This window comes from Centropristis striata, chromosome 7, assembly GCF_030273125.1.
Source record: "Centropristis striata isolate RG_2023a ecotype Rhode Island chromosome 7, C.striata_1.0, whole genome shotgun sequence".
Classification (NCBI taxonomy): Eukaryota; Metazoa; Chordata; class Actinopteri; order Perciformes; family Serranidae; genus Centropristis; species Centropristis striata.
The window spans coordinates 24,229,331-24,248,457 of NC_081523.1; the positions used below are offsets into that span (position 1 = coordinate 24,229,331).

General features: G+C 39.3%; 3 protein-coding genes across 3 annotated transcripts; all 3 read left to right on the top strand.

The window, feature by feature from the left end:
- Nucleotides 1–145: 145 nt before the first annotated feature.
- On the top strand, nucleotides 146–2,021 carry gp1bb (glycoprotein Ib platelet subunit beta). The gene is made up of 2 exons (XM_059336556.1): nucleotides 146–185; nucleotides 390–2,021. The coding sequence occupies exon 2, from the start codon at nucleotides 392–394 to the stop codon at nucleotides 1,022–1,024; it is 633 nt and encodes a 210-aa protein (XP_059192539.1). The 5' UTR covers nucleotides 146–185; nucleotides 390–391; the 3' UTR covers nucleotides 1,025–2,021.
- Nucleotides 2,022–2,176: 155 nt separating this feature from the next.
- Nucleotides 2,177–12,523, top strand: dhx37 (DEAH (Asp-Glu-Ala-His) box polypeptide 37). Its single transcript, XM_059336553.1, has 27 exons — nucleotides 2,177–2,303; nucleotides 2,474–2,589; nucleotides 2,695–2,864; nucleotides 3,452–3,564; nucleotides 3,662–4,031; nucleotides 4,115–4,263; nucleotides 4,376–4,468; nucleotides 5,215–5,311; nucleotides 5,463–5,576; nucleotides 5,715–5,931; nucleotides 6,387–6,485; nucleotides 6,565–6,635; nucleotides 6,783–6,918; nucleotides 7,010–7,086; nucleotides 7,904–8,136; nucleotides 8,230–8,341; nucleotides 8,448–8,554; nucleotides 8,826–9,014; nucleotides 9,177–9,301; nucleotides 9,897–10,013; nucleotides 10,118–10,290; nucleotides 10,381–10,495; nucleotides 10,788–10,925; nucleotides 11,013–11,107; nucleotides 11,735–11,808; nucleotides 11,936–12,033; nucleotides 12,127–12,523. Exons 2-27 carry the CDS (start codon nucleotides 2,487–2,489, stop codon nucleotides 12,201–12,203), a joined length of 3,462 nt encoding a protein of 1,153 aa, XP_059192536.1. The 5' UTR covers nucleotides 2,177–2,303; nucleotides 2,474–2,486; the 3' UTR covers nucleotides 12,204–12,523.
- Nucleotides 12,524–14,076: 1,553 nt separating this feature from the next.
- ufd1l (ubiquitin recognition factor in ER associated degradation 1) lies at nucleotides 14,077–19,030 on the top strand. The gene is made up of 12 exons (XM_059337028.1): nucleotides 14,077–14,236; nucleotides 14,450–14,582; nucleotides 16,866–16,898; nucleotides 16,988–17,109; nucleotides 17,213–17,343; nucleotides 17,434–17,506; nucleotides 17,599–17,667; nucleotides 17,752–17,820; nucleotides 17,896–17,946; nucleotides 18,041–18,129; nucleotides 18,218–18,302; nucleotides 18,443–19,030. The coding sequence occupies exons 1-12, from the start codon at nucleotides 14,234–14,236 to the stop codon at nucleotides 18,515–18,517; spliced, it is 933 nt and encodes a 310-aa protein (XP_059193011.1). The 5' UTR covers nucleotides 14,077–14,233; the 3' UTR covers nucleotides 18,518–19,030.
- The last annotated feature ends 97 nt before the right edge of the window (nucleotides 19,031–19,127 follow it).

Consider the following 19,127-nt stretch of genomic DNA (forward strand, 5'->3'; position numbering starts at 1 on the left):
GATAAAGACTTTCTGAGATACCTTCCACATGTATGTGTGTGTGTGTGTGTGTGTTTGTGTGTCTGTGTGTGTGTGTGTAATGTACTGCATGTGTGTGTGCGTCACACATTTTATCTGTTGGTGCCAGCTGGTAGTAACACACACACACAGCCTCAATCATCTGCTGAAGACACGCAGCACTGAAGGTAAATGACTCTCCTCAGACCTTATAAAGACTTTTTTGTAATCTGCAGCTCTCTTAAAATTATTGACATTAAAACACTGTTTCCTGACTAAGCACTTAATTAGCATGAGTTGAAGTAGAAATAGAAAGTAGCAGAAAGTACTTCAGTAAATGTACTTAGTTTCTTTACTGCAGCTGACTAAGAAGAATCTTTTTTTCTCTCCAGTGATGGAAACCATGAAGAGGCTTCTGCTCCTGTGTCTGCTCCCTTTGTTTGGAGGTCAAAGGTCATCAGCATGCCCCCATCTTTGCTCCTGTAATGGCAGTCAGGTGGACTGCAGCCGCAGGTCTCTCAGCTCGTCCTCGCTGCCCACCAGTTTCCCTGCAGGGACCACCTCTCTCCGTCTTCACAACAACAACCTGATCAGCCTCCCTAATGGACTCCTGGATAACTTGAGGTCCCTCAGCTCTGTCTCCCTTCATGGTAACCCCTGGGTGTGTGACTGCGGCGTGCTCTACCTGAGAGCCTGGCTGCTGCGCCAGCCTCTCACCCTTACATCCCACCTGGGTGTTAACTGCAGCTCCCCTCCCAGCCTGAGAGGGCGGCTGGTGGTGTACTTAACCGAGCAGGAGCTCCTGCAGACCTGCCACTACTGGTACTGTAACCTGGCGCTGGCCTCACAGGTGTGTCTGTTCGTGTTTGTGGCGGTGCAGGTGATGCTGCTGGGGGCTCTCATCGTGTTCCTGAGGAGGTTTGAGAGGATGTCCAAAGAGGCGAGAAGAACCACAGAGGAGAGCTTCACAGCCGGGGATAATGACAGGGAGAACGAATACACGCCTTTAAAGGAGAGCAGGTTCTGAGCTGTGGTGTATGGTTGTTATATACAAAAGTGTATTATTTGCACCTTGGAGAGGAGATGTTTCGCACATGCTTTTGTTTTTCAGAATATAAAACCAAAATTCATTTTTATATACAAACACATGACAAATTAAGTTAAAACCCTGAATAAATGAGTAAAGAAACCTAACAACTGCAGATATTTTATGCAGGAAACCAGTGAAATTGATTGTAATAGTGTAAAATATCCTCAGCACATTTAAAACCAAATCCAACAATGTCAGATTTAAGAATGACCGACACTTTATGTTGGTTTTTGCTTTAATTTGTTATCCAACTATCCATACCTGTGTAGCCGAAGAATATTATATATCACTGTTTATCACTGTCAAACAGACTAAATTAATTAAATAATCTGCACTAGCGTTTGATCAATAATAGACTTTTCAGGATGACGCCAGTGTTTACTTTGGCAATTTACTAGATTGTACTTATATAATAAGTATTTCAATTGCTGTAAGAATAGCGAAATGTGGTTGTTAAATAACTATGACAACAACATGTACTGAGTAGGCAGGTTGAAATATCAAATTAATTTATTTCTATTTTTATTTTATTTTTAAGTCTCTTGTGGTTGAATAACTGATTCATAAAAATATGTTTTTAGCTTCTTGAGGTGCTTCACTTTAGGATGTGAACAATCAAAATAATCTTAATGAAGACAAAGGAGAGGAGAAATGGTTATGTCTGAATATTTGCCTATACAGTGTTTTTATATGGATGTGTGATATCTGGCATATTATATTTCAATCTTTATTTCTTTATTGTAGGAATTTGCCATTCTCTGTTTATATATAGAGACAGTGTTAATCAGAGAAAGGGTGAGTCCCACAGAAAATGTATATTTCTTTTTTGGAATTGTATCACCTTTTAAACATGCAACCAATTGTTATATGTGTAATTAAAATTCTTGTGTTATGGATTAAATAAGAAAAATAAACTTGATGGAAAAACTATGCTCTTTAAGGTGTGTTGATATCTATATTTTTTATTCTAAATCTGCTGATCAATTCTGAAAAACAAACACCACAACGTGAATTAAACACCGATTACGAGCGGTAGGTAGTGTGGATTATTTTTTCTTTCGAGCGGAACTTTTCTGCGGAGACAACGTTTCAGCGGCGGACCGTTTTAACTGCTGCACCCTCGTATGTTTACACGTGAGGTTTGTGCAGGACTGTAATTTCAAGCGTTAAGTGTTTAAATCGCTAATGCCGTTGTTTGACCTTACGGAATAAATAGGTTTGTATTTTTAATATTTATAAAGATTTAGTCGGCTGTGTAAATTACGTTTTTAAGTTAAGCCTCAGTTAGCTGGTTAGCTCGTTTATCTGGCTTCTTAGTGTTGTCCTACACTACAAGTTATCAGGTGGTGGTTCTCTGTACAGAGTTTGTTATTTATGTATTTCCAGACATCAGTTTAAAATGGGAAAACTAAGGAAGAAACACAACTGGAAGGGAAGAGAGCAAAGTGACAGCCAACAACCAGCAGAGGAACAGAAGACAAACATTGTTGTGGAACTTCAAGGTAAAAATTAAAAAGGTGAAATCCAAAAAAACTGATGACAAGATTTGGTCTAAAGTGACACTTAAATGTGCTGTCTGTTTGGCTTGTACCACTTGTTTTCATCAGATGGGGCCAGGCTAAAAGGTGTCGACCAGAGCAATGCTTTGGTCCTCCCAGCCACCAAAGCCAAGAAGAAGAACACCTCAGTGACACCTGTCCACACCAAGAAGCCGCTCACCAAGAAGCAGAGGAAGGAGCTGCAGAAGGTCCTGGAGCGCAAGGAGAAGAAAGCTCAGGTGAGAGACAGGTTAATGGTGCTGGTTCACACAAATGTGTAGTCTCAAGCATTATTAAATATGCATAAATATGGACTTTATGGTGCAGTAGTAAATGCCTAAATGCCAGGTGTCTTTCAAAATCTACTAAAGGTACCCAGGCTAGATAAGGACTGTGTTTTTAACTGCAATTTATCTTTAGTACCAACTGCAATTAATACAAAGACTGTTCAAGACTGTGCTGAACGTTGACTTTGATGGTCAATTTTGTAGTAGTACTTAGTTATTCCTTAATCCGCTAGTTGCTGAATTAAATGTTTTTGTTTTTATTTTTAAAAAGATGTTCTTGGTGCAGTTTCATGCCTTTATTGCAGAAAGGAGACAGGAAATATAGATTGAAAAAAAAGTGTTGTTTTCATAACAACCCTCAGACACACAGGTGTCATTGTTGATGCGTAACACTCATGAACATTTTCGAATGCTACCAAGCTTTAGCCACAAAATCTAACCCTTTATTCCTGCTCAATAAAGACATAAACTGTTACACATTTAGTAACTGTCAAAGAGATCACAACCCACTCACCTGTCCTGCTGTCTGTCCCGTCCAGAGAGCAGACATCCTGAATAAACTGGCAGAGGTGCAGCTTCCAGCGTCTGAACTGAAGCTGCTGTATACTACGTCCAAACTGGGGACAGGGGACAAACTTTACCAGACCAAACAGTAAGTGCACAAATACAACATGTAAGCTGATATGAACAAGGTCTTTTTTCCAGGGGAAAATATTCTTATGTGAAGAATGTTTTTGTATTGTTTTTAGGTTACCAGATGAAATAAATGAAGGAGACTCTGGACCAAAGATCAGCAGTCTCAGTGGTGCAAACAGAAAAAGAAAATGGAAAGAAGAGGAGGACGAAGAAGAAGAAGAAAAGGCAGAAGACAGCAGTGATCTGGACACCTCATCTGATGACGAAGAGGAGGAAATGACTGAGACCACAGAGATGAGTGAATCTAAAGAAACCACCTCTAACTATCAGGAGAACAAACAAGAAGTGAAGGAACAACAAGAGAAAACAGAACAGAAAGATGAACAGAATGAGAAAAAGATTTCAGATCAGGAAAAAGCCGAAAACAAGATGTTGTCGCAGCCGGCGATCTTTATTCCTGTTGATAGATTACCAGAAATACAGGTGTGTGGAAGCTACGGGTGATCTTTCAGACAGGCATGTTTTTTGTGAGCTCGCTTTAAGCGCATTTTAATCTGTTGCTGCAGGAGGCTCGTCTGAAGCTGCCTGTGCTGGGGGAGGAGCAGGTCATCATGGAGGCAGTGAGAGAAAATCCCTGTGTCGTCATCTGTGGAGAGACAGGAAGTGGAAAGACCACGCAAGTGCCTCAGTTTCTGTATGAAGCCGGTTATGCCAGGTAGGTCCCACTCCTTGTGGTGCTGATATTCACATATGGCTTACATGTGGATGCACACTTATATGTGATATCATGTGGTTACATTTATCTTGTTCATTCTGGTTTCCTGCAGTGGCAGTGGAATAATTGGTATCACTGAGCCAAGACGAGTAGCAGCTGTCAGCATGTCCCACAGAGTGGCCAAAGAGATGAACCTCTCCACACGGTAACTTTTAAAATATTTCAGATAAACCCTCTGAGCCCCACAATCCCTTGACTGGTTTAAAAAGCATCTTTAAAAAAAATCACCAAAATAACACTATTTATGCCAGCCAGAAACTGTAAAAACATAAATTATTGTTGGATTTTAACATTTCCAAAAGTTTTGGAGTGCATCGTATGTGATTAACGCTTTGGTCTGGAAAAATAACAAAATCTGAAAATAGAGATTTTTTTATTAAAATCTTGTGATCCTACATATCTCATTTAAAAAAAGGTATCATTACATTTAATTCTACATTCCTTAATGCAACCGGGAAGCCATGAATGACTAGCCTGCAGGTTGTTTACACAGAGCAGAGAGGAGAGGACAAGAGAGGTTGAGAGTAGAGGTGAAAATGCGAAAAGTGTAACATGTAGATCCCCCTTTTTAAAAAAAAAAAAATATTGGTAACACAAATGTTTGTAAAATATATTATCAAAGAAATTCAACTTGCATTTTTTTCTCTTTTTTTAATGATGTATGGCATCACAACTGTGTTATACAGCTACAGAGAATAAAATGTGACTGAAAAAACGCCCTGAAACTGTTTAGGGTTCAGAGTGTTAAATAATCTCAAATCCACAGATTTAGAGACTATATAGAGTCTACTATTTTAATACCCTCTTTGTGGCAGATTTGGTAATAGAAATTTTTCATATAAAGGAAACATTTGTAAATTACTTGGTACATGTTTGTGGTTCTGCGTTTAGGGTGGTGTCGTACCAGATTCGATATGAGGGGAACGTGACCAGTGATACGAAGATCAAGTTCATGACAGATGGTGTTCTACTGAAGGAGATTCAGAAGGTATCATCTTTATTCGCCATTGAATCATTCAATAAAATGTAGTAAAAATGACAGACTGGTCCTACTGTTGAATATTAGTAATGGGAAAACATTTTTCTTTAATTACATTGAAGTTTCTGCAGTTTGTCACTGTGTGCGTCTTTTCTCGTAGGACTTCCTGCTCCAGAGATACAGCGTGATCATCATAGACGAGGCTCATGAAAGGAGCGTGTACACAGACATTCTCATTGGACTGTTGTCTCGTATCGTCCCGCTCAGAAACAAGGTAAGGGACTCGCTGTGCTTCATGTTTTTAGTGTAAAAAGTCACAAATTGAATTTTTTAGCATGAAAGCATGCATGACATCATCTTATCATCCCTTCTTTATTTCGTTACCCTGCTCCCACGCTTCACAACTTTGCAGAAAGGCATGCCCATGAAGCTGCTGGTCATGTCAGCTACTCTGCGTGTGGAGGACTTCACAGACAACACAAAGCTGTTTCGGACGCCTCCGCCCGTCGTCAAGGTGGATGCTCGCCAGTTCCCGGTGTCTATCCATTTCAACAAACGCACTCCGCTGGACGATTACACCGGAGAAGCTTTCCATAAAATCTGCAAGATCCACCGGATGCTGCCTCCAGGTGCACACACACAAAACATTTCTCAGATTTTGTACTTTTTGGTTTCAAGATTAGTTTACAACAGTTTGGGCTTTTACATGATCAGAACGTTCTCTTATTTATTGTAGGGGATGCAGGGGAAACAGGTGGTAAAATTACAATTTTCAACTGTCTCTGTGTCACTGCAGCGCATAGCAGTACAAATAGTGACAAATTGTCAAAGTTTTATTTAAAAAAAAAAAAAAAAAAATCTCACACATTATAGAAAAAAAGAAAAATCTTGTAGCTGAAGACAGCAATAGGTGTGTTTATTAAGATATTGTTGTGGGATGCTTGAAGAATTAAAAAGTTTGTTTGAACATGAACTGAACATGCATAATATTTATAGTAAGTATGCAGCACAAATTGCAGTTGCTAGTGCTTAACATTCACATACATACACATTCATGTCTCTGATGCCCATCTCTGTCCTGCAGGTGGTATCCTGGTGTTTCTGACCGGTCAGGCTGAGGTTCACAATCTGTGCAGAAAACTGAGAAAAGCTTTCCCCTTCAGGAAGGGTGACACAACCACCGGTGAGGGTAACACACCTGTTTGCTCCCTCTGACACTTCTCTGAGTATGTATTTGTATATTTACATGTTTTTGTCTTCAGGCGAAGACGAGGACGCCGACACCTCAGAGGCAATGAGGAAGTTTAAAAAGGGCAAAAAGAAGAAGACTGTTGTAAGTCCACTTTTAGTAAAATGTTCTTTAAAGCAGCTGTAACCTAAAACACCTTTTTATGTGTTTTTGAGATGTGATTAAAGCTACCTCTGTCCGCTACAGATATTTCCTGTGTTCATATTTCAAAAATGTTATCTCCGTCTCCAGTCGCTGCCCCGAATCGACCTGGATAACTACTCGGCCCTCCCGGTGGATGAGGGGGACGAGGACAGGGAGGCAGGGATCGGAGACGAAGAGGATGAAGGATCTGACCTGGAGCTCGGAGACGATCCCGCCAGTACAGGCAAGCGCCTCCAAATGAATAATTCTTCAACTGCAGCTGTATGCGTGTCAGAGTGCTTTCACTAATCCTGCTGTGTGTTTTGTTTGTGTAGAGGAGAAGGCTGACCCCTCTATTCCTCTCTACGTTCTGCCTCTGTACTCTCTGCTGGCTCCAGAGCAGCAGGCCAAGGTGAGATTAATGTCTTTTGTCAGCACAAAACTGAGTTTTGTTTACTGCATTAAAAAATGTTCAAGAATTTACATCAACATTCACATTGTGACAGAGAGAATACAGGTTCAGATATTTTTCAGTGTCCTAGATAGAGTTAGAGATTTGGACTGCAACTGTAGCTGCAGACATCATGGACATCAACATATTTCAGATGTACCCTGTTCCCTCTTTTGGTGCTAGTTGTCCTAGAAGGTCCTAGAACCTGCTTTACACGTAGATTAAGAGGTAGCGGCTCTGTTTTTTTGCTCAGATTGTAAGGATGCAGTCCGTAAACTAATTAAGTGAAGTAACTCATAAATTCAGAATGGAACAGCATTTTGGGAGTATGTTACTTCTTGACTTTATGTTAGAACAGCACCTTAATGTCATAAATCTTTAAATGATGATAGGCAGTTTTATTTGATGTTTAGGCCCGTTACAGGGGAATTAAAGATTCACAATTTCAAGGAAACCAAAGATTCTGATCCAAAAAAAATCTTTATTGATGGCATTGATTGTTGATAAGGTGTAAGTTGTTGCGTGAAAGAGTTTTGAACAAGGTGTAACATTCAGAATTTATAAAATTTTATTATGTAACCAACACCACCAGCTACTAGTTATTACTGATGCAACCAAATGGAAATGTTTACCAGTACGTTAGTTGTTGCTTAAATCTGATTTATTTAAAAGTCAGTGGTGGTTAAATAATAAGGTGAAATAATCAGCTCTTTTCAGAAGTTGTTTTCCAACAGCTGAGGATGTCCTCTTATATCTTGTACGTGTCTCTCACCTGCAGGTGTTCAGACCTCCTCCGCCTGGAACTCGTATGTGTGTTGTAGCCACCAACGTGGCCGAGACGTCTCTGACCATCCCTGGCATCAAGTACGTGGTCGACTGTGGTCGAGTTAAGAAACGTTTCTACGACCGAGTGACCGGAGTGTCGTCTTTCAAGGTCACATGGACATCACAGGCCTCAGCCAATCAGAGGGCGGGTAGAGCGGGACGAACAGAGCCGGGACACTGCTACAGGTTGGGACTTTAAAAGCTGCGAGCTGTAATTAGATGGTTGTTTTTTTTAATCTGAGGATTCACTGTGTTCTTCTTTCTGTTGCTGTGATGCAGGCTGTACTCGTCTGCAGTATTCGGAGACTTCAGTTTGTTCTCAGAGGCAGAGATCACTCGCCGGCCTGTCGAAGACCTGGTGTTACAGATGAAGGACCTCAACATAGATAAGGTCTGTAGTCCGTGGTAAAGTGAACTAATTCAAACTTACTAGCAGGCTCCTGAGAGGAATGCTACAGCTTCTCATAAAAACAACTTCATATTTTCTGTTTGTGCAGGTCGTCAATTTTCCCTTCCCCACGTCTCCCTCTGCCGAGGCTCTTATTGCAGCAGAGCAGTTATTAGTCTCGCTGGGAGCTCTGAAAGAACCGCCTCGCGCCGGAAGGTAACTGACAGTTTGGGTTTTTCTTTGAGGAACTTTTGTTTTTGCTTACACTCTGATTCTTACAGGGAAAGAATGAAAGTCAATGAACCAAATGTGTAACTTTAATATTAAGTTGTTTGAGAGAAAATCCTTTTACATCATAGAACTTGAATGCATTCTTTATGGGAGCATTACCAAGCTTACATGATGGTGTGACTAGACAAATTGAGCTAATTATTAGTCAAATCATGTGTTCATACTTAAAACTAAACTGTTTTTGTTTTTCTCTAAGGGTGAAGGAGATGGAGCAGGCGAGGCTGAGCTGTCCCATCTCCCCGCTGGGCAGAGCGATGGCTTCGTTCCCTGTGGCGCCACGTTATGCTAAAATGTTAGCACTCGGTAAGCAGCAGGATTGCCTGCCTTACGTCATTGCTGTGGTAGCAGCCATGACAGTCCGGGAGATCTTCGAGGACCTTGACAGGTGAGGACACATTGGATCTGATATCTGTTTGTAGATAAACACTTCCAATGTCTTGCTTGTCGAAATGATGCTAAAGAAGGATTGACTGACATAGATGTGAGGTCAGTTTAGTTGTTGTGAAACGTACTTAATTTTCTTTTTGTTCATTTTGTTTCTCCTCAGACCTGCACGTAATGAAGATGAGAGCTCCAAGCTCACCCAGCGTCGGGCTCGGCTGATCCAAATGAGGAGGCTGTGGGCAGGACAAGGAGCGTCTCTCCTGCTGGGGGACCTCATGGTCATGCTGGGTAATCTTACTTCTTCTTCAGGTTACAGTACTGGACAGTATAGTACTATAGACTGAAGCAGAGTCTGTTAGATCATACAGTGGCCTTTAGGTCCCATGAGGTGGCTTCAGAAACATTATTGTCCTCTGGGTGTCAGCAGGAAGCAAATCAAACGCCATCTTTCCTGCTCTCTCTCGCCTCTGTGGTGCTGAAACAACAGCAGCTACTTTTATTACCTTATTACTCATATTCTTATGAATATGGGTGGGTTGGGTTATGAACTTCAATGGTGAAATGTCATCTGTTGTGTGGAACTTTGACTAGATGACCTGTTGATTCTAATGGATTTTGATTTCCTTTTAGTGGTTTGTTTATCAAATTGCTCTGAAAATGATCCCAACAATATTGTTCCATACTGTCCTCGTTGTTGTAGTTGTGGTGTGGACTTTGCCATCAACTGGAGTTATAACGATTTTCAAAACGATTTAGTTATAGTTAACATCGTAGTTATCTTTTTGGTGTGGAAGGCCTTTGAAGGGTGGTGTTTTTATAAAAATACACTTTTTATTGTACGTTAATGGGGTTACACTATATTTGTCTATATATGTGACAACAGGAGCTGTTGGTGCTTGTGAATTTGCTGGTGGTACTCCAAAGTTTTGCGAGGAGAACGGCCTGAGGTATAAAGCCATGGTGGAGATCAGGAGGCTCCGAGGACAACTTACCAACGCAGGTACACACACACACACACACACACACACACACACACACACACACCCTAACACATCATGTGCTGCAGAAACAAAACAGTAAATATTTTGCGTTTTGTCCCCCCAGTGAACGCAGTGTGTCCAGAGGTGGGAGTGTTTGTGAATCCCAAGATGGCTCCGCCGACAGAGCATCAGGTGGTTTGCCTGCGGCAGATTGTTCTGGCCGGACTGGGGGACCATCTTGCGAGGCGTGTACAGGCAGAAGAATTACTGGACCCAAAATGGAAGAATGGATACAAGGCAAGTTATTCTGATTACTGTAGTTGTGATTAAGGAGAGTCTACTATCTCTCTTCTCCACCTTTTTACCTTCCTCTGTTTTTGTTCACAGACGCCTCTTCTGGACGAGCCGGTGTTCATTCATCCCACCTCCGCGCTGTTCAAAACGCTGCCGGAGTTCATCGTGTACCAGGAGATCATGGAGACCACCAAGATGTACATGAGAGGTAAATGAGCTTTGTTGAAATAGCAATCGATTTCAATCAGCCAGTCATAACTCAGATGCGTAACTTTCATATTTCACAATATTTTGTTCACATGACCCTCTGCGTGTGTGGATATTATGTATTTTTATCTTCTTTTGTTATTGTGTGTGTTTCCCAAAAAATCGACAAGCCAGATTTTCTAAACTGCCACTTTTCAAGATGACGTTTGTCTTGAATTGTGTGATTTGAGTCGTGTAGAGTTGCAGGCTGATGGTTTCCCGTGGTTACACGTCGTCCTTTCTGTCTCTGTCAGGTGTGTCAGCGGTCGAAGCTGAGTGGGTCCCCGAGCTTCTGCCTCAGTATTGTCATTTCGGCTCCCCTCTGGAGTCGCCGTCACCCTGGTTCTGTTCGTCCACCGGCACCATCAGATGTCACCGTTCTAGCACCTTCTGTAAGTTCATCATCATGACATCATCATGTGTTTGTGCTGAAAATGTATTACTGCCTACATTTGTGTAATTGTTGTGATTGTCTGCAGTCCGTGTCGCTTGGAAGCTGCCAGCAGTGGAGATGGAATATCCAGACGGCCTCGAGCGTTACAAACTGTTCGCCAGGTTTCTGCTTGAGGGACAGGTACTGCAGCTAGTTTTGTTTCTCTGTTCAGTCTTCACTTAAGTTTCACATTTGGGCATTAAAAGCTTGAAGCTGACCATTCTGTCTAATCCATAACAGCTCTGATCACAGCTGAAGGCCAAAATAATGATATTATTATAGTATGTGTTGCCTTTATAAATATTGAGCCTCCTCTTCCCTTTTATGGTATATTTGTATCACCACCAGTTCCTTTCCTTTGCAGTTTACAGTATCACCACCTGTACACCCATCTTAATAAAATCAAAACCTGACTGCAGTGACGCCATGAGTAATGGTGATGAAGACAAAAACTCCCATGATGCCACGCTACATCACCAAGCTCCATTTTTTGTTATTGTTTTGACTGAGAGACCCCTATCATAAAAAAAATAACATATTCTGCGTTTTACCAAGTTTTTGCCTTAACTTTATATACTGATATGACTGCATTGTTCAAAGTATGCAGGGACGAAAAAAAGGGCATTAAAGATAAATCTAAGTAGGAAAAAGAACATAAAAAAGGATCACAATTCAAACCTGGCATGAACTCTACAAAAGCTGTAAAAAATTATGCCTGCACCGGGCAGGAACTGTTCTCTATTAATGTTAAATTTGTCTGGTTTGCAGGTTTGTCCTAAACTAAAAAAACACAGCAGCCACCTTCTCTCAAACCCCTCCATCATGGTGAAAACATGGGCAAAGTAAGTTGGATACTCAAACACACATACACCTCTTCCTTCTTTGACGAGTTTCTCCATTTTTGTCAACAACAAATTGCCTTATTTGAAGGAATTACTTTCCTCTTACTGCTATGTGTTTGCTGGTTAGGCTGCAGCCCAGGACGGAGGCTTTGCTGGGAGTGCTGGTGTCAAAAGGTGTCGACAGCAGAAATACTCTCCTCTCTGTCTGGAACACTGAAGAAAAATGTGAGGGTTTAATTTGTTTGGCATGACCTAATTTATTTTACCTTCTTGTCAATCTACTTTGTTGTTTGATTGTGTATTTTTCTCCTCCTACAGTTCTGTTGTCTGCATACTGCCAGTGGTTACCTGAAGCCATGCATCAAGAAGTTGCCAAGAGTTGGCCTCCGATATGAAGGCTTGCATCTTAAAAAAAAAAAGAAGGCAGAAAATTATATTACATAGTTGGTCAGAGACTCATGCTAATATACAGATCCGTACAACTCCCTTCTTTACCATCAGAGGGAGATCTGCACACCTTTGGATTTTTTAAATGTTCTCTCAAAGTGCAACTACAAAATCACAACACTGCCTTTTTCAGTTTTGTATTTTATATACTGTATCTGTGACCTGTACAGTTTTCAACTTAAACTAAATAATGACTTTTAACAATATGCTGCTGTCAGTTATGTCTGATTTGGTCTTCATAAGACTCATTAAAACTGTGTGGCTCTGATTGATGCTGTTATGTGATTTATTCATGCTTTAATATTGGTTGGCTGGTAAATATTAAAGGACATCACCACTTATTTTACACACCAAAGTCAGTTTACCAGTCATAAGGAGTATTAATCATTCTACGAACACAGAACAATAAAGATTTTTTTTAACAGGTTTGAGAAGTAATAATGATTATTAATAATAATTATATTTGGCATGGAGAACAAATGCATGAAAATTTACAAGGCAGGCTGTGTCAAACCAGAAGATAGTTGATTGAAACTGAATATTACTGTCTGCTATATTTCCGTTTCTTGTGACTGTTTTTAAAATATATATTTTTTTCAATATATTTTAAGCTGAAGGGGAAGTTATATCATTGTTTAATGCAAAAAACCCCATTAATTTGCAGGAAACAAAATTAAACTAGGACTGCAAGCAGTACTGAACGGGCACTCGCAGTACACGCCTATCGGGGCATGCTGCCGTCGGGGTGTGTGTGTTACAGGGGCCAGTCTATACTACCCCTATGAATTTCATTGCCTTAAGTGTTATAGTGTGGCCACGGTACCAAATATGAAATTAGACTGCCACCTAGGGGCCGATCAATAAAACCTTAAAGGGTTATCCTCAGGAGGGCATTGACAATAATTGTACCAAGTTTTGTATAATAATGCACAAACTATCCCTTTAATCCTCATACAGTGTCTGGAGGAGGACTCTTAACTGATATGTATAAGTTAGAAGAGGCAGGTAGCAATGGTGGAAAGTAACTCTGTACATTTACTCAAGTACTGGACTTAAAGTACAATTTTGAGGTACTTTTATGTACATTTTATGTAACTTTATACTTCTACTCCACTACATTTTGAGACATATATTGTACTTTTTACTCCTCTACATTTAGCTGACAGCTTTAGTTACGTTTCAGGTCAAGATTTAAAATGAAAAACATGATACATTTAAAATGATTACCCATTTTTATAAATTAAACCACTTAAAAGTGTATTAGGTAGTTAAAATGAGAGGAGTGGAGTCATTTCACAGTGTGGTATTAGTACTTTTACTGAAGTAAAGGATCTGAATACTTCTTCCACCACTGTCTCCTTTTTATTTTATATATATATATATATATATATATATATATATATATGTGTATATATATATATATATATATATATATATATATATATATATATGTGTATATATATATATATATATATATATATATATATATATATATATATATATATATAATAAAAAAAGAAGTAAAAAGGACAGTGGTGGAAGAAGTATTCAGATCCTTTAATTCAGTAAAAGTATTAATACCACACTGTGAAATGACTCCACTCCGCTCATTTTAACTACCTAATAAACTTTTAAGTGGTTTAATTTATAAGAATGGGTAATAATTTTAAATGTATCATGTTTTTCGTTTTAAATCTTGACCTGAAAAGTAATTAAAGCTAAATGTAGAGGAGTAAAAAGTACAATATTTGCCTCAAAATGTAGTGGAGTAGAAGTATAAAGTTAGGTTTTTTTCAGTAGGCTGTTGTGATTGGCTACCTTCTGTCGTGTCGTCATTTCCTACATGAACTCGTACACTTCCGGAAGAAGCGGAAGACAACAGAGAAAAATAGCAGCTCATGCAAAATTTTGATACAAATAAACAGAAAGAGACATTTTGACTTGAGTCGTTTGACAACCAAAGACACAAACTGTCGACATGGTGAGTAACACTCTGTTCACCGTTGACGATGGATTTGTATCAAAACAAATCTTAGTTGGAGCAGTTTAGCTCCCGAGCGGCTAACAACAACACGACAGCAACAGAAAGCTGCCCTGTCATGATGGATTTAAAGTCTTACGTGGATTTAACCGACTCACGTTGAAATATCGGAAATATGTAAGTTTAATTAACGTGATCTGGTTTGCTCCACAGTTTTCCTTCCACGTATTCGACCACCCGATGTCCCGGGGCTTTCAGAACCGCTTCTCCACTCAGTACCGCTGCTACTCGGTGTCGATGCTGGCAGGTCCCAACGACCGCTCCGACGTGGAGAAAGGAGGAAAAAGTAAGTATTGTTGTCATAAAATATGTAATTTACTTTTATACACTACCAGTAAAATATCGTCACACTGTTAAAATATTCGCCTATGTCATTTTTTTGTCAAAATTGTTTTTTTTCTTGCCTAAATCATCTCCTCATGACGAAGGCCACCTATGGTAAAATCACCTACATCCTCAGTTGATCAGATCATGTGATTTTTCCCCTTTAAGATCATCACTTCTTTGACAATTTGCCACATTCATAGGCATCAGATAAGAACCCAGCAAAGAAGAGCTAGAGGGAGATTGTTTAGTTATCAGTTTAGTTTATCAGTGTTTTATTGTTGACACTAATATTGGTAACACTTTACTCTAAGGTGTCTACATAAGAGTGAGTGTGTCATAAACATGACATGGGATGTGTCATGAACATTAATGACACTTTGAAGTAATATTAATGCTCATGATACTTGTCATGTCATGTTTCTGACTGGCTTGTGTGACTCTTATGTAGACACCTTCAAAATAAAGTGTAACCATATCTTGCTTAAGTCACAAAGGCATGTTAAAAAAATTGAGTCATTTATTTCTCTTAAGTTACATAATTTACACACCTTGTTATTACTATGCCAATAGCCATCCTTTGTGACATCCCTTTTGAGTGAAATGATCAATAAATGTCATATGTTACACTTTTGGTGAAGTTTTTTGTGTTTCCTGCAAAACTTGTAAAAATGAGTTAGGCGATTATTTTAACAGGGTGACGATATATTATAGGTAAAATCACGAACATTCTACTGTAAAAACAGAAATTTGTAGTGTAGTAAACACAGAAATGTTTTTGAGTATTTATTTTTAGATCTACTGATTGATACCTAGCTGAACAGGAAGTGTCAAACTTGGATTCTTCAGTTCACAATGCTATTTTCCAGCAACTTGTTACTTGTCCCAATCAAACGTATGTAACCTGTTTTGATGCAGTGTGTCCGATATTTGACGACTGTTTTTGTATTTGGAAGTCATACTGCGTCTTTCTTCAAAGGTCTGAAAAGAAATTCTGTTAAAAGTGCTGATTGACTGAGTCACTAAGGACAGCTATTAGGGATTATGGATGGGGACAAAATTTTCCAAATTGAGCCTGTGTGATTGTTTGAGGACACTGGTTTTCTAAAATTTACTTTGGACAAGATTTAGCACCTTCCATCTCCACCTTCCACAGCTACTTTTTTGGCCAGAAATTTGGCTCTCTGTGCCTTTCGTTTTCTCGTTCTCTCTGTACCCTGGCTTTGTTTATTGAGCCCCTGATTTTTGGTGATGCATTATGGCCTAGCTAGTCAGGCTGTAGTTCACTTTAAATCTTAAGATTAGTGCTATTTATCCGTTCTGCACATCTGATACAGGGGATGGGATATCAAATGAAAGGTTGAAATGTGTTTTAACAGTACGTATAAATATATCTACCGTATAAATACACATAACTTGTATTTTCAGCTATATAAGTCAGTAAGTTAATTGTTATACTTCATACAGTTTAACAGTCAATCATAGAGTTTTCCATGGGCCCCCACTGGGCTTCGGTCCAGGGCTATTTGTACCCCCTGATAGCTGGCCTGAGGTCACTAGAAACATGAGCTACCTCACCAGTGAATCATTCCTGTTATCTAGCGTTTTCTACCATTGAATTAGTCAGTTTATTATGTTGAATCTTTTTCAGCTTTGTGTCAATGTCTGGTGAATTCAACCTCTTGGTATGTAAACTATAAAGCCTTATGAACATGAATGTGTATCTGGGTTTGATAAAGGTTTGTTGGTTTAAGGTCTTTTTCCCATTTCTAGATGTCTGAGATAAAAATAACCCACAGCTTTGAAAGACACATTACATTTTACAGCAGTTTCTCTGTAATAGCCTTTAATAATAGTGGATTTTCTTAGCATTTTAAAGGTGTTCTTTCACTTACATTATTTTAAAATGTGGAATCAAGGTCACATTTTTAAAATAAAGGTTCTTTATACCCCATTCAGAATATTAGTATAGCAGCAAACAACTATGTGCTATGTGAGTATATAGTGGTTAATGGCATCCTGAGCAGAGAATGAAGTTGCACTCTTTCATTTGCTTTGGACTGAGATGCCGGTGCTCTGGTGACTAGTCCAGTGGTTCTGAATGTAGTATATAAAACATTTAAGGACCAGAGGGGTACCATACTGTTATCATAACTGTATCTTATGGTTTCAAAAGCAGAAGCACATGTGTTTATGTGACCTTATTTGTTGTTAATGTCTCAACTAATTACTGTTTCTTTTTCAGTAATAATGCCACCTTCAGCTCTCGACCAGCTCAGTAAGTTAAAGTTAAATCAAGCATCTCTCCATCATTAAGATTATGAAGCATCCATGAATCTCACCTTTCTGCTCCTTTCCCTTGTACAGGCAGGCTCAACATCACCTATCCAATGCTGTTCAAGCTGACCAACAAGAACTCAGACAGAATGACACACTGTGGCGTTCTCGAGTTTGTGGCAGACGAGGGAATCTGCTACCTGCCACACTGGGTGAGAAACAGGATCAAGTTTAATGTTTGAGTCTGAAACGTTATCTGCAATTTGTAAGAATCCATCGAGGCAGTGATGATAATTTGTTTATTTTTTGCTACAGATGATGCAGAATCTCCTGCTGGAGGAAGGCGGTCTGGTCCAAGTGGAAAGCGTGAACCTTATGGTGGCCACTTACTCAAAGTTCCAGCCACAAAGTCCCGACTTCCTGGATATTACAAACCCCAAGGCAGTGTAAGAAATATCAGTTAGGAACATTAAATTGACCCTTTTCACCTCTTGTGTTTAACTATGGTCACTTACTAACTTGTCACATTACTACAGGCTGGAGAATGCATTGAGAAACTTTGCCTGCTTGACAACTGGTGATGTTGTTGCTATCAACTACAATGAAAAGGTAAATTAACAGTGTTGCACTATATGAATATGTTTCAGTCCTTATTTTTCTACTGAATATTGCTGCTAATGGAGTCAGTGTTATTGCTTCAGATATATGAGCTGCGGGTGATGGAAACCAAGCCAGATAAAGCAGTGTCCATCATCGAGTGTGATATGAACGTAAGAGCCTCAGTATTATCACAGACAACAGTGAATGGTCTGTTGTTTGCTGCACTTTAAACATGTTGCAACTCTGTTTCTCAGGTGGATTTTGATGCTCCTTTGGGTTACAAAGAGCCTGAACGACGACCTCAACATCAGGAAGAACCAACAGTAAGAATCGAAACCCAAAAGGTACCTGTGCAATTTGTGCTTTGAACAATTTAATAAAGTAAAGTTTTTTCACAGGAGGAAGAAGCAGATCCCACCAGTTATGCTGACATGGACCTGGGATTCAGAGTAAGTTGATGTTGCTTTGTGCTAGAGACAAATAAATGTCCTCATCACTACTGATAACCGTAATAATTGGACCTCATGTAACTTCTTTCCTCAGGCTTTCACTGGCTCTGGCAATCGTTTGGATGGTAAAACAAAAGGAATTGAGCCCAGCCCTGTCCCACTTGGCCCAAGTGACATCAAAAGGTTCAGTATTTTATAAATGTGAACATAAAGTGATTGAAAAATTAAATATTGAGTGAACATTTCTAACCTTTAATCTTTTGTTTCACAGAGGCATTCCCAACTACGAATTCAAAATTGGCAGGATCACCTTCATCAGAAACTCGAGGCCTCTGCCCAGGAAAAATTTTGATGATGTAAGAAATGTCAAGTATTTCCTGTTACGTTTGTACAGAGAATCTCAGTACGGTTTCTCACACTCCAGTACAACCTTTCTTTGTTGCACTTCTCCTGTAATTTTCCAATTATAGCTATTTTTCTTTTTTCATCCCCCCAGGAGGATGCTTTGAACAGATTCATCGCCTTCTCTGGAGAAGGACAGTCGCTACGCAAGAAGGGCAGAAAGCCTTGAAGGATTCCCAGCACAGAGACTGACTCATGTACAGACTCACCATATCTATTGTCACCTTCAACAGCAAAGTAAAACAAAACAACTGGCCATCAGCTGCATTGGAAATCCATCTCTCTGTCTCTGGGATTGGGATTATATGCAATTAAAACTTTGACAATACTATTTTGCTCAACAGAAGCTGAGCTCCTTAAAGAGTTTGTGGAATAAATATCAATAAATTCTATCAGCACACCAAACAACCTAAAGAATAAGTTGCAGAGTATTGTTGTGATATTACACTATTTTCCCCCCTTTTCCACAATTGTTGCATTTTTACAATGGACTTTAAATATACTCTTATCCAAAGTCCTATTGTTCAGATAAAATGGGAGCAATAAGAGCTCAATACTTTTGCTTTTAATTATAATTGAAATAATTTTATGTTTGAGGGTTTTTTCTGAGTTAAAGTAGTAAAAGTTTTTCCTTTTTCCTTGGTTTATTTATAGACAAATAAAGGACTGTGTTTGACATTAATTCATTGTCACAAAGTTATTTTTGTAACGTTAACATCTACATGAACAATGAAATGAAATGGTATATAATACGATGTTTCTATATTCATGGATTTTTC